This window comes from Bos grunniens, chromosome 19, assembly GCF_055505025.1.
Source record: "Bos grunniens cultivar Pamir isolate PY7600 chromosome 19, Bosgru_T2T1.0, whole genome shotgun sequence".
NCBI classification, from domain to species: Eukaryota; Metazoa; Chordata; class Mammalia; order Artiodactyla; family Bovidae; genus Bos; species Bos grunniens.
The window spans coordinates 16286490-16299442 of NC_141183.1; the positions used below are offsets into that span (position 1 = coordinate 16286490).

A 12953-nucleotide genomic window follows, 5' to 3' on the forward strand; every position below is an offset into this window, starting at 1 on the left:
CAGGTCTGTTCACACTGCCAAATTTAGACAACCCAAACAGGCGAAGGTGACCTGCGCTATCGCTGACGCTGTCTTTAGGAGGCGCCTATGCCCCACAGGTGCTGAATATCCACACTGCCCTCGCACCTCCACGCCTCCTTCTCTGCCCCTTTAAGGTGATGTCAGGGATTCCTAGAATATTCCCGCGACTAGGGGATTAGACATCTGTTCACAATTGCTTTGGAAAAAAACGGTTCATTTTTCATTGTCTTCTTTCCCATAGTTGTCAAGAAACTACCCACAGCCCAGGCTGGAAGAAAATGAAAGTAGGTGTTGGGGATCGGTCCTGCCATGTTGAGGGTGTTTGGCAATTTGCTGTCTTTCTGTGGCTGTGTTGAACCTAATCCTATGGAAGGAAGTAACAACCGCCCCCTGCCCCCAGAGGCAAAAATAACCCCACAAAGCTGGGGAAACCCTAGCTGCAGCAGTCAGCACGGCAGTCCAAGTGTGCTGGATGCAGAAGAGATAAGAGTTTGAACTCATGCTGAAAGCGAAAGCAAAGGCGGGCAAAGGGAGGATCAGTCTTCCTCGGACATAGGATGACCTGCTGCAGGTTTTTTTTTTTCTTTCCCTTTACTGGGATTCTCCAGCATCCAGCACTCAGAGGAGCCTCTTGGGTTTTCTTCTAAACCCCGGAAGGGCGCTGTGGAGCCATTACATAAAGGGCTATGTATTCACATAGCCATCATTCACAAGTTAGTATTGGAGTTACTGGATTTTCTCACTCTTCCGCCCAAGCCAGCGGGCCTGCTGGATTCAGAAGTTGAACAAGGAAAACAAGTGTCGGGAAAGGGCCAAGGAGCCAGGCCAGCTGTCTCCAAAGCAGGCTTATTATCCCATAGAAAACCTGACTCAAGAAAACGTGCTCAATTAAAGCAGGCAGGCTGGTGGTCAGATGTGGGAAGAACTTTCCTCATCAGCTGGGAGGATAAACGTTACAGTGAACTAAGGAACGGGGTGCCAGAGGTGACAGTTCCATCCCCAGAGGCTGTTCTGGAGAGAAATGTCACAACTGCCTGCCTTAAAAGGTTTAAAACAGCTATTTCCACTCAGGCTTTGCCATCAGAATCACCTGGGGAACTTAGAAAAATACAGATTCCTGGGCCCCTCCCAGAGACACCGATTCAGGCACTGGGGGGTGGGCCCCTGGTGACCGTGATACAGTCAGTGGTCATGGTAATGCTTTGGGGACCCACACCCCGCCCCCCGCAACCGACCGGCCCGCAGAGGCTGAACCAGCTCAAAGCTCCACAGGGTGGGGCCCAGATGACGACCCTAGAGCACCCATCTATTATTCAGGGCACGCAGTCCCGAGAAGCCGGCAGATCATTTTCAGAGGGGGGAGGGCTCTACAGGGCTCTCTGTTCACAAAAGGAACTCGTAGGGTCCCAGTCCCCGGGCGCCACCGCGGGGGTCCAGCCGAGCCGGGCGAGGGCCCAGAGCCCCCTCGCGCCCTCGCAAGGTCGCGGGGCCTCTCGGTGGGCGGCCGGTCCCCCGGCGTCGTCGCCTGGGTCGACCCCGAGCAGCTGCTCCGCCTCGGGCCGCCGGGAAGGGAGGCCAGGCAGGGAACGGTGAGAGCTAGGAAAGACCTTTGTGTGCGGGCGCACGCACCCCGTCTGCGCCCGGCCTTTGCCGAGAGCCCCGGCTCCGTCCAGAGAGGGCACCCCGCGCGTCGGCCGGGAAGGCTCGGTGGCCCGAGGCTCCGGGCAGGGTCTCGGCGCCGCGCCCGGCCGCGCCCGTCCCCAGCCCCCGCCCCGGAGGCGCCCGCGCTCTTCCCGGTTCGGGGAAACCTGCAGCGGCGGGCGCGCCCGGGCCGGTCTGGCTGGGCAGGGGCGACCCCTAGTGCCCAGCGGGGCCCGCTGCCGCCCTGCCGCGGGGGGCGGCCCGGAGCAGGATGCAGAGCCTCCCTCCACACCCCGGCTTGGGGATGCGGAAGGGGCACCGCGGCTCCAGGCCTGGGGCCCCCGGGTTGAGTGCCATCTCTAGAGGACGGGAGAAGAGCGCCCCCGGGGTGGTGCTTAAAAAGGAGCCTCCACCGAGGGAACCCTGCCTCCTGTGTTGCTCCGAGGCAGATGGTTCCCGCCCCCAGCCCCGCACCGGGTCACCAACCGCCTCTCTTCAGGAAGCTGGGACTAGCTCTAGGATCCACCCCCTCCCGGTAGAGTCCTAATGTGGGAGCCTCAGATTTCCCCCTCTGGAAACGGGTCCAGGCCCTTTCCGCCTGTCCCAGCCCTGCGCACACCCCAGGCGCCGGCAGGGGCAGCCCCGCGCAGAGGGACCGTCTTGGCACGCTGCTCAGACGCCGCCGGGGCCTGGCTTCCCGCCCGAGCTCTGATCAGGACAAGAGCCAGGGCAGCCAAAGGCGGATCCACACGCCTCGCGCCCTCCCCCTGGGGCCGTGGCTTCTCTGGTCCCCGGCAGCCTGGCAGGACTCACCTGGTTGGCAGCGCTCTGTGAAGATGGGTTGCTACAGCTGAGTCACGGCTGTGACCCGCTGCCCTAGCCCCATGCAGGTAAACAGGGAGGGAAAAGGCAACACATCAGGGCACAGCAGGTGACACAAAGATGCCAGCCTCTGTGGCTCATGCCAGCCTTCTCACTGGGCACCCTGTCCTGGGCTTCTGGGAACCGAGGCTGTGCACAAGATGCCACAGGTGGCACCGAGGTAAGGGCTGCTGGGGAGAGGCCCTGGGTGGGTGTGCCTGGGTCTAACAAATTGTCACACAGCCCCCCTGACAGCTGCTTCTTGGCTGGCACGAATAATGGTCACCACAGCCAAGTCCAAGTCTAGGGAGGGGAATCATGCCTCCAGCAGCCATCAATACAGGTGTGGAGAGGAGCGGCCAAGAAGGCCTTCAGCCAAGGCTGGGCCAGAGCACCTGCCCCCTACTCTAAATGTACAAGTCAAGGCAACTAGATTTGGAGGAAAGAGGAAGGTGAAAGAAGGTGGGCAGCTCTTGGAGCTGGGGCTGCGTTGTGGTGGAGGAAGAAGCTGAGAGCGTCCAGGTAGGGATGGAGGGAGGCGATTACTCTTGTTCCCTTGCCCTTCACCAGTCAGAATGTGCTTCCAAATAGGGAGCACTCACTGCAGCCAATGAGAAAATAAATATTGAGAATGAGAATCTTTCTCAAGAATAAAGAAAGCACCCCACCTGGCCTCCTCCTCTGACTCCACTGCTTCTCACTGCCCCTGTGCCCCGCCATCATATGACCCTCTGTGTCCAGCCAATTTGATCCCTGAAAGACTGCGGGGTCTCTGTTCCTCACACTGTTCCAGGCACTGTAGCATGTGTGGTGTGTGTGTGTCTGTTGTGTATTGTCTGTGTGTCTGGTCACTGGTGCTGGGGCAGGGGCTTGGGGGAGCTGGGCAGGAAGGGCAATGATGCCATCCTCCTCCACGACAGAGTCCGCAGCCTGAGCTTCCTCTTGCTTTCCAGGTTCCGAGCTGGGAGATGGGAGTGGCAGCAGTTTGTGAAGGCAACAGCCGAGTTGTCTAGCAAGGGAGCTGGCCTGGAGCTGGCCAGGCAGAAGCCTCTCCTCTTGGCCACCCTTCCTCCATGCCCACAAGCCTCCCTTCCTCCTCGCCACTGAAACCGAAACCGATGTTCCCAGTTATCTTTTTCACCTTCTGCCACTCTTTTTGGGGTCTGGCTCGAGCATCCACAGACAGCAACAGCGACCCGCTCAGTCCCAGACTTGGGCTTGCTGAGCCCCCGCCAGCTGCCCAGCTGCTGCCCTTCCACCCAGAAGTCCAAGGGGACCCATTGGCCCTAGTGGGCCCCATGGCCTGAGGTCCCTCTGTGGAGGGCACCCCTTCAGGTCTCACTCCACCGAGTGGAATCAGTAAACTGACGTTGTTCACCCAGTTTTGTGTTGTGCTCATTCCAGTCCCCTTGGACAAAGGCTCAGGGCCTGAAACTCTGAGGAGTACACCTCCCACACCCCCCACGTCTCACCTCTCCTTGCCCCCCACCATCACTGCCACATGGGATGACACCGCCTGGGCCCCCAGAGGCTGGCTGGCTGCCCCTGTAGGTACCCACTTAGGAGGGTTTGGTACATTTACTCCACACTTCTCTCCTACTTGCATCTTATCATCCAAAGACCAGATCAAGACTTAGGATGAAAAACAAGGCAGAGAATTTAGTAAGAAAAGAAGAGGTAGGTGTGTGTATATGAGACAGAGACAAAGCCAAGTCAAAAAATAAAGATGGAGGGAATGAACTGCAAAAACGTTACAGCAAATGAAAGAAGCCAGTCACGAAAGACTACATACTGTATGATCCTATTTACCTGCAATTTCTAGAAAGGCAAACCAGAGAAACAGAGCAGTGCTTGCTGGGGGTTGGGGAGGGAGCGGAGAGGGACTGCACACGAGCTCGAGGGGACTTTGCGGGGTGATGAGGGGCTTCTGAAAGCTGGTCTGTGGTCATGTTCACACAACTGGATGCATTTACTGAAGCTTATTGAACTGTGCGCTTAACACAGGCGAACTCTGGTATAATTGTAAAATATGCCTCAACAGACTTTCTAAACAACGGAAGAAGGGGCAGAGAAAGGGCAAGAGAGAGGAAAAGGTAAAAGGGGAAGAGATGCTTCTCAAAACGCCTTCAAGACCTGCCCTCCTCAGAACAATAGTGACCACTGAAGATGTTGCTGCCAAAGGGTCCCCTCAATAAATTACAGTGTCAGTAGGGTTTAGGAAAAGCTAGATGTCAAAATCTTGTCTGATATGTTCCACAGTTAGACAAAGTGACTCCAGGACTGCAAACAAATTCCACTAGGCTGCCTAGATCCAAGAACCAAACAAAAGGACATCTTTAAATGTGCATAGTCCCTAGAAGAGCCACTCAGGTTGAAAATATCTCCATAATGTATATAAAATTCCTATAACCTCAAGTTGCTCCATTCACCAGTGGAGCTCCAAGCCCTGATCATTCTATGAGAGAATGGGTCTTTATTTTTAACTGAATTGTAAGGTCAACTGAAGATAAAGGATTTGTCCAGGAGCCAATACTGAGAAATACCTAAGGGACAATGCATATTTTAAAATAAGGTTTACAGAGAACTTAATGGAATTTGAGGTGGCTGGGTAAATATTCTGGCAGGCCAAACCCACAGGAAGATGTAGCAGGGTTTGAGGCAGCTATCCTGAGACCGTTATAGGTTTACATCAGCCGGTGTTGGGTTTGGGGAAACTATCTGAAGGATTTACAGACAAAAGCAGGAGTGTCTCCTGTGAGGTCTGGGTGGCGAGAGGTGCAACACAACAGACCCGCACCATTAATTCATCGTCACTGCAGCCCAGGGGTCTGCCGATGGGGCTTCTCATGGCCCAACATGCCAAAGTACCAAGTCTCCTTTATTAAAAGACAACGATGGGTCCAGTATTCTTTCCTGGGAAACCCCACGGACAGAGGAGCCTGGCAGGCTACAGTCCATGGGATGTCAAAGAACCGGACACAACTTAGTGACTAAACAACAACGTGGATTTGTCCGTTTCTATTATGTGTGTGTGAGTCACTCAGTCGTATCCAGCTCTTTGCAATCCCATGGACTGTAGCCCGCCAGGCTCCTCTGTCCATGGAATTCTCCAGGCCAGAATACTGGAGTGGGTAGCCTTTCCCTTCTCCAAGAGATCTTCTCAACCCAGGGATCGAACCCAGGTCTCCTGCATTGTAGGCAGATTCTTTACTAGCTGAGCCACAAGGGAAGCCCAAGAATACTGGAATGGGTAGCCTATCTCTTCTCCAGTGGATCTTGCTGACCCAGGAGTACTGCAAGAAGCTTAACAATTAAATGCATTATTTGTGATTTAAAAAAAAAAAAAAAAGACAATGATGGGGACTTCCCTGGTGGCCCAGTAGTTAAGAATCCACACTCCCAATACAGCCGGCCCAGGTTTGATCTGGCCAGAGAAGTAAATCCCACATGCTGCAAAAAAATACCGGGTGCTACAACTAAGACCCGGTATAGCCATATAAATAAATTTTCAAAAAATACTTAAAAGAATGATGAAAAGGGCTATCTCCCTCCCCTATAACTGGCTAAATATTGGCAGAATCTACTCGAGGCTGAGGCACATTGGACAGGACACAGGGTCTTCCTATGCCTTTGGCTCTTTAGGCAGCTTTTACCAACTATCAACTTGTGCTTCGCTGGTGGCTCACAGGGTAAAGAATCCACATTGTAGGAGACCTGGGTTAGACCCTTGGGTTGGGAAGATCCCCTGGAGAGGGAATAGCTACCCACTCCAGTATTCTTGTCCAGAGAATTCCATGGACAGGAGTCTGGCGGGCTACAGCCAATGGAGTTGTGGAATCGGACTCAACTTTCACTTTTTTCAACCACGCGCAGGTTGTGAAGACACAGGGGGAAAATGCACAGCACCCACCTCCTTGGAGCTCAGTTCTCACGGGGGCAGCAGGACATGTGTAGAAAACATCATACTGAGGTAACAGGAGCCCACAGGTCGTGCTTACAGAGCACGTCCTAGGAGCTGGGCCTGAGAGTAAGCGTTTTACATTTATCTTTAATCCTCACAATACGCCTATGAGGCAGATACGAGTAACCCCATGTTACATGGGAAGGAATGTGCACTAGGGTTCTCTAGAGAAAAAGAGCTAATAGGATATATAGAAAGAGATTTAGTATGAGGGATTGGCTCACAGGATTATGGAGGCTGAGAAGTCCCACCGTCTGCCATAGGCAAGCTAAGGACCTAGGGAAGCCGGTGGTGCTGTTCCAATTCAAACTTGGGCCTGGGAACGTGGGGGTGGGGGTGGGGGTGGCAAGAGTGTGAACCCTGGTTGGCGTCTGAAGGCCTGAGAACCAGAAGTGTTGATGTCTGAGAGCAGAAGATGAGTGTCCTAGCTCAACAGAAAAGCTGTCCTTTCTCTCCCTTTTTGTTCTATTCAGGCCCTCAATGGATTGGACAATGCCCACCCTCCCACCCTGGGGAGAGTGATCTTCTTTACGGTTTATTGATTCAAATGCTAATCTCTGGACTTCACTGGAGGTCCAGCGGTTAAGAATCCATTAAGAATCCGCCTGCCAATGCAGAGGACACTGCAGCATGTAAGCTTCCCTGTCCTTCACTGTCTCCCGGAGTTAGCCCAAACTCATGTCCATTGAGTTGGTGATGCCATCCAACCATCTCATCCTCTGTCTCCCCCTTCTCCTCCTGCCTTCAGTCATTCCCAGCATCAGGGTCTTTTCCAATCAGTCGGCTCTTCACATCAGGTGGCCAAAGTTTGGAGCTTCAGCATCAGTCCTTCCAACAAAGCACAATTTGAAAGCATCAGTTCTTCAGTGCTCAGTCTTCTTTATGGTCCAACTCTCACATCTGTACATAACTACTGGAAAAAACCATGGCTTTGACTCTATGGACCTTTGTCAGCAAAGAGATGTCTCTGCTTTTTAATATGTTGTCTAGGTTTGTCATAGGTTTTTCTTCCAAGGAGTAAGCTTCTTTTAATTTCGAGACTGCAGTCACCCATCCTCAGTGATTTATACACACTACTTTGTACAAAATAGAACACTAATGACAACTGACTGTATATAGTGCAGGGAACTCTACTCAGTGACATAAATGGGAAGGAAATCCAAGGAATACAGGATATATGTATACGAATAGCTGATTCAGTTTGCTATACAATGGAAACTAACAACATTGTAAAGCAACTGTACTCCAATAAAATAAAAGTAATAAAATATCCATAATAGTGCAAATGTCTCATATATGAACCAAGCCCCCACTTCATTTCTACACATCCTAAGCAATTCTCCTTTTTTTGGCCGCAGAGTGCTGCATGCAGGATCTTAGTTCCCCAAACAGAGATCAAACCCGGGCCCCACAGTCTTCACCACTAGACCACCGGGGAAGTCCCCATCCTATGCAATTCTGCGCATTGAGTGCCATGTCCAACCCCAGCCCAGGCTAATCAGGTGTCCCTCCCCCGCTGCCTCAGGAATGGAGGCCAGAGAAAAAGGAAAGGAGAGAGGTCACTTTTAGCCCTTACACTCCAAACAGGCTTCTGAAACTCAGCACAGATGTCTCAGGTTGAGACAGAGTTCTTGAGCCTCAGAGTCTGACTGTAAGATCATGGCGGGGGAGGGGGGGTTCTCTCCTGTATCCCATCCCCCAACCTTTTTATAGAGCAGGGAGGGTGGAGAAGTGATCAGCCAAGTCCTTCCCCTCTCGGTCCCTCTGTTTCCTCGTCTGTCAAGGGGCACAGTCACAACCAGCTGATGATATGTTGAGAGGATAAAATGAGTTTATTCATGGTAAGCAGTTAGAACAGGGCCATACCTAGTAAATAATAAGTATCTTGATCATTGCCATCATCATGGAGGAATGGCCTGTCTGAGGCAATGTCCCCGAGTTCCCTGCAGCCCCAGAGTAGGAAAAGACACCATCCAAAAGTTTCTCAGGTCCCAGAGAGAGATAGATAGGCCTCCCTGAGTAAGCCAGCAGGGCTGTGCAATGACCGAGGAGGGCCAGACCCCCGGACACACCACAGGACCTCAGAACTTAAGAGATGCCTGGCAGGAAAGGAAAAAAAAAGCTGACTAGAAAACCTGAACCGACCAGGGTTTCCCTGAAATGGCTACAGTTCTGCCATCAGCCACTATCAGAAGCTAGTCCATTTTCTGCTTTGACTGCGAGCAACAAATCCATTTCAAGGGGGAAATGCCTGCATGCTGCTTTGTCCCTTTCCTTTCTCCAGGGCTGGCCTCCCTGGCTGCTTTGCTGGACAAGGATTGCCACCTGCAGATCCAACGGGGCCGATTCAGTGGGGAGTCGAGACTAAAGTCAGCCTTCACTGGGCCTCCTGGCCGCACTGACCCCTGAGACAGAGACCTGAACATCCGAGCACTTTGATCTCACGCCAGTTTCACTCAAGGCCGCTCCATGTTCCCTCCACCGCCCTTCCCTTTCCTCCTGCTTCCTGCCCGCCTTTCTCGGGAACTGCCTCTCCCTCCAGATGCGGTTCTTGACCTTGTCCCTGCCACAGACTCCCGCCCTAGTGCTCCAGGCAGCTTGGCAGGGCCCGGCCAGCTCTGTTCCAGGAGAGCCATGTGGTGCGGCTGGCCGGCTCCTCACCCCTGCGGCCTCGCAGTGCTGCCCGCTGGGCCAGGCCAGCTCCGCCAGGACACCTGGGAGCAAGCCATCTCTGATCTGACAAGAAGAGGTTGTGAGAAGGCCTGACACCACTCTCTGGAGAGCGGCCCGTTCATTCATGGATTCAGCGAGCCGTCCCGGAGGCCAGGTGGCCAGAGCTGAGCCGGTTTTCGCCCCACCAGTGCCGGCTGGGCTTGGAGCCTGGATTCAGTGCCCTGTGCCCAGGCACCAGGGGCTGGGTCTCAGGACATCATAGATGGAATGTAGAGAGGCTGAAGGCCTATTGCATGGAAATGAGCAGAAAGAAAGGAGTTTCTCCCACGCACCCTACCAGAACCAGCACTGGCCGGGGGCCAGAGGCAGATGACCCCAGTCCCAAGCCTTCCTCCTGCCCACAGAGAGCCACCCGGAGTCCCCCAGCCCTCTCCTGGGCAGGCAGGAGCCCCCAAGCAGAACAAGGTCTATGGGGAGCCCCCAGGTGCATGTGAAGCTGTCTGAAATGCTTCTGGGTGGGGATTCAGGCTCTGGCAAAGACTAAAGCCACCTGAGGAAAGGAGAGAAGAGTGGGGAACAAGTATTTCTGGAGTGATTTAAACCAGGGGTCCCCAACCTCTGGGCCATGGACTGGTATCTCCTGTCAGATCAGCGGCAGCATTAGATTAGAAATAAAGTGCGCAATAAATGTAAGGCGCTCGAATTACCCAAAAACCATCCCTCTCCTCCCGGTCCTTGAAAAAATTGTCTCCCATGAAATCTGTCCCTGGTGTCAGAAAGGTTGAGGACTGCTGACTTAAACCTCTGGACACACAGCAGCCACTGGCCCCAGGTAGCCTTGGGGCATTTGGGTCCTCACTCCTTCAGCTGCTCCTCCTACCCCCAAACCCCACCTGGGAGCCTGTGTCCCTGCCTTCACCCCTAGGCTCTTCCTATCTCTCAGGGCAAGGGTCAGCAGCCAACTCCCCAAGGGGCTTGGGCTCAGCCTGCCCTAGCCATCTGTGAGTTGTGGCTAATGGCCGGGCACTCAACTCACAAAGGGAGTTGTTCCCCACTGTGGAGGGCTAATCACTTCAGGCTGAAGTGGATTAATCATTAAGGACCCCCCCCACACACCCACAGGATTGGGGCTCCCTCCCTGAAGTGACCAGGCCCCTCTGTGTGTCCTGCTGCTGCTACAGAGAGAGGAGAATAGGAAGAGGGCCTTGGGTTTCCAAGGCTCCGAAAAGGCGCTCCCAGATTCAGACATGGCACCTCGTCTACCCCACTGTGCCGGAGTCACTTTCTCAGTATCTTTTCCTATCATATGGGCTTAGGCTTTGAACCACGTGACAGGATTACCGATTTAGAAAACAAGACACTTGCGTTTAAAAATCACCAAGGCCAAACACGCATGTGCACACAACCTCGCCAGTTGCCACAGACAAAATGATTCAAAGCACCGGCTGAAAAGGTCAGACTAGCCGTTCCCACTGACTTCCTGCTGGACCTGACATCCACATTCAGGCTTTCTAGGCCTGCCTTCAAGGCCTCAGGCAACCAGGCCCCACCACGCTCCAGCCAGCCTGGCCTCCTCACTGGTCATCTGAAGCCCCAGGGGCCCCGCGGCAGGACCCAGTCCCCTCCCCCTAGCGTTCCCCAGCCCAGGACCTGGCCCGGATGCTTGCACCACCTCCCACCCACCTCCTTCAGGTTCCAGCCTCACTGCCACTGGAGAGACCCACCCCAACCACCCAGCCCAAAGCAGCTCCCGGCCCCTCGGCCTGCTTCAAGCCTTCTCACTGCACCCAGCGCGACCTGGAACAGTTGACCATCCTTGGCTGTCAAGGCCTTCTCTGTTTGCGGCTCTAACTCCAGCTCAAACATCCTGAATGGAGGTGATGGTGGTGGGCGGGGTCCTGTGACCCACTCCCCTGCCTCAGGGCAGTTTCAGAGCCCACACTACCCAGGGACAAAGGTGTACTCACTGTCTTGCAGCTCAAATGCAGGTCTGTCTTGGAAGCATGGTGGTGTGGGGCCCCCACCGCGGTCTGGCAGGGGTACCTCACACGCTGGCCTGGGAGCCACAGCCCAGAGACAAGCAGTACCAGCTGACGTTTATGGGACAATTACAGCTCGAGCGCCAAGGCCCTGTGCAGATTGCTTTGCCCAGGTGATCTCACTTAATCCTCAACCTCCTTAAAGGAGCTCGGGAGGTGCATCCTGTTCTCCTGTTTTACACTTTGAAAAGGGAGCCAAGTTGCCCAAGCTCACGCCACTGTCCTTTGGCTCCTGAATGCTTACTCTCACACGTATCCCCAGGAGCAGAGAGAAGGCTGGGGTCCCGTGGCCCCAAGACAGAAGCAAAACAGATGCAAGCCCCCCAAAATAACATGTATCTTTGAAGCAGTATGAAGGACAAGACTCCCAACAAAACAAAGTGGGGACCCTTCTCTCTCAAGCCTCTGAAAGGTGTTTTATTTGTTTGCTTTTCTTTTATCTTTTTCTTTTTAAAACAATAATGGCACATTAAAAAAAATTAAGAACTACAAAAAGGACCGTGTCTTGGAGTCTGTGCTCACATTGCCCTGGGCCATGGCGCCAGGACTGGTGATTCTAACTGGGGCTCCGGCCTCTTGGAAAGGTTCTGGGTGGGTCGTCTCCCCCACACAGGGGCCACTCCAGGGGGTTCAGGTGCTGCTCCTCTGGGCCCCCCTTAGAGGGCGCACCCCAGCTCCCACTGACCCTGGCCAACCACCTTCTCTCTCTCCAAACTACAGCCAGGACCTGGAAACCTTAGGGAACTTACTTTGGTCCCCACAGGGGACTTTACAGGGACAGAGCCCTCCTCTGACCGGCAGGAGATGACACCCCAGCCCAGCCCGGTCATCCCCAGGAGGTCAGGGTGTCTCTCCCCGGACCTGTCTCCAGCCCAGCTGATACCACAGTGATGCTCCGGTCCTCAGTCCCAGCCCAGAACCCTCCCGTCATGCCCTACAGCCACCCCAGCAGGCACACAATTGACAAATGCTCACCCCCCTGTGACCCCCACCAACAGCAAGAGAGGGCTCCCCAGACCCCAGGGCCCTGGCTCAGAAGGAAGGGCTGGGAGAGCAGGCAGGATGCAGGGCGGGCGGACAGCGGGTGGGGGGGCAGGGAGGATGTGGGATGAGGAGCTGAGCTGCCAGGGTAGGGGAGAAGCGACAGAGGCCGGCTGAGGGCTCAGGGAGGCTCCTCAGACTTTGCAGCGAGAAGAGGGGGTCCCAGGGTTAGGGGACAGGCCTGGGGGGTGGGGGCAGGGAGAAAGAGGCTCCTGTCCTGCCTCCGGTGACCATGGGGGTACAGGCCCGGGTGACAAGACCTTAGGGCCCCCCCAAAAGGAAACGCCATGCTGCACTCAGCCAGGCCTCAGCCCAGCCCTCATGGGAGGGAAGGACCCCACCAGCCCAGGCCCTGCCAGCCCCAGCTCCCCACAGCGCTCCCCAGGGCGCCACCTCCCCCCGTAGGCCGACTGGACCGCAGCTGGTGGGGCGCCCAGCTCCCCCGGCCCCGCCCACGCCCTCGGCCCCGCCCACACCCTCGGCTCTACTCCTGCTGCTCGTTCATTTCCATGTCGGACACCAGGATGTTCTTCTCGGTGGCCTCGCTGGGGCCGGAGGAGCTGCGGCTGTAGCGGGCACCCTCGAAGGCCCCACGCTCGACGCTCTGTCGCCGCCGGTAGAGAATCAGGGCAGCCGTCAGCAGAGCCAGGAGCAGGAGCACCGCCATCAGCACCACCACCAGGGCCGCGGGGTTCTCCGGGAGGGCTGCTGTGGCC

The 12953-nt window shown here is 55.1% G+C and overlaps 2 protein-coding genes and 2 long non-coding RNA genes across 5 annotated transcripts in view; 2 read left to right on the forward strand and 2 right to left on the reverse strand.

Annotated features, from left to right (window-relative positions):
• Positions 1–3768, forward strand: part of MARCHF10 (membrane associated ring-CH-type finger 10) — a 99964-nt gene extending 96196 nt beyond the window's left edge. Inside the window, 3 exon segments of the mRNA XM_086357084.1 lie at positions 263–305; positions 3477–3504; positions 3506–3768. Coding sequence (XP_086213210.1) covers positions 263–305; positions 3477–3504; positions 3506–3536 — 102 coding nt within the window. The 3' untranslated portion in view covers positions 3537–3768.
• The window catches only part of LOC147351388 (uncharacterized), a 46238-nt gene extending 34994 nt beyond the window's left edge, over positions 1–11244 (reverse strand). Inside the window, exon 1 of the long non-coding RNA XR_015147481.1 lies at positions 11125–11244. This is a non-coding gene — a long non-coding RNA (uncharacterized LOC147351388). The remainder of the gene's footprint in view (positions 1–11124) is intronic.
• On the forward strand, positions 6013–7754 carry LOC147351389 (uncharacterized). The gene is made up of 2 exons (XR_015147493.1): positions 6013–7116; positions 7233–7754. It is a non-coding gene; the product is annotated as an uncharacterized LOC147351389 (long non-coding RNA).
• A 342-nt stretch (positions 11245–11586) lies between the features above and the next one.
• MRC2 (mannose receptor C-type 2) overlaps positions 11587–12953 on the reverse strand; it is a 59623-nt gene continuing 58256 nt past the window's right edge. Inside the window, exon 30 of one of the 2 annotated variants that reach the window (XM_086357083.1) lies at positions 11587–12945. In XM_086357083.1, the coding sequence (XP_086213209.1) occupies positions 12722–12945 (224 nt within the window). In that variant the 3' untranslated portion in view covers positions 11587–12721. The remainder of the gene's footprint in view (positions 12946–12953) is intronic. The other variant, XM_086357082.1, reaches the window with a different exon arrangement.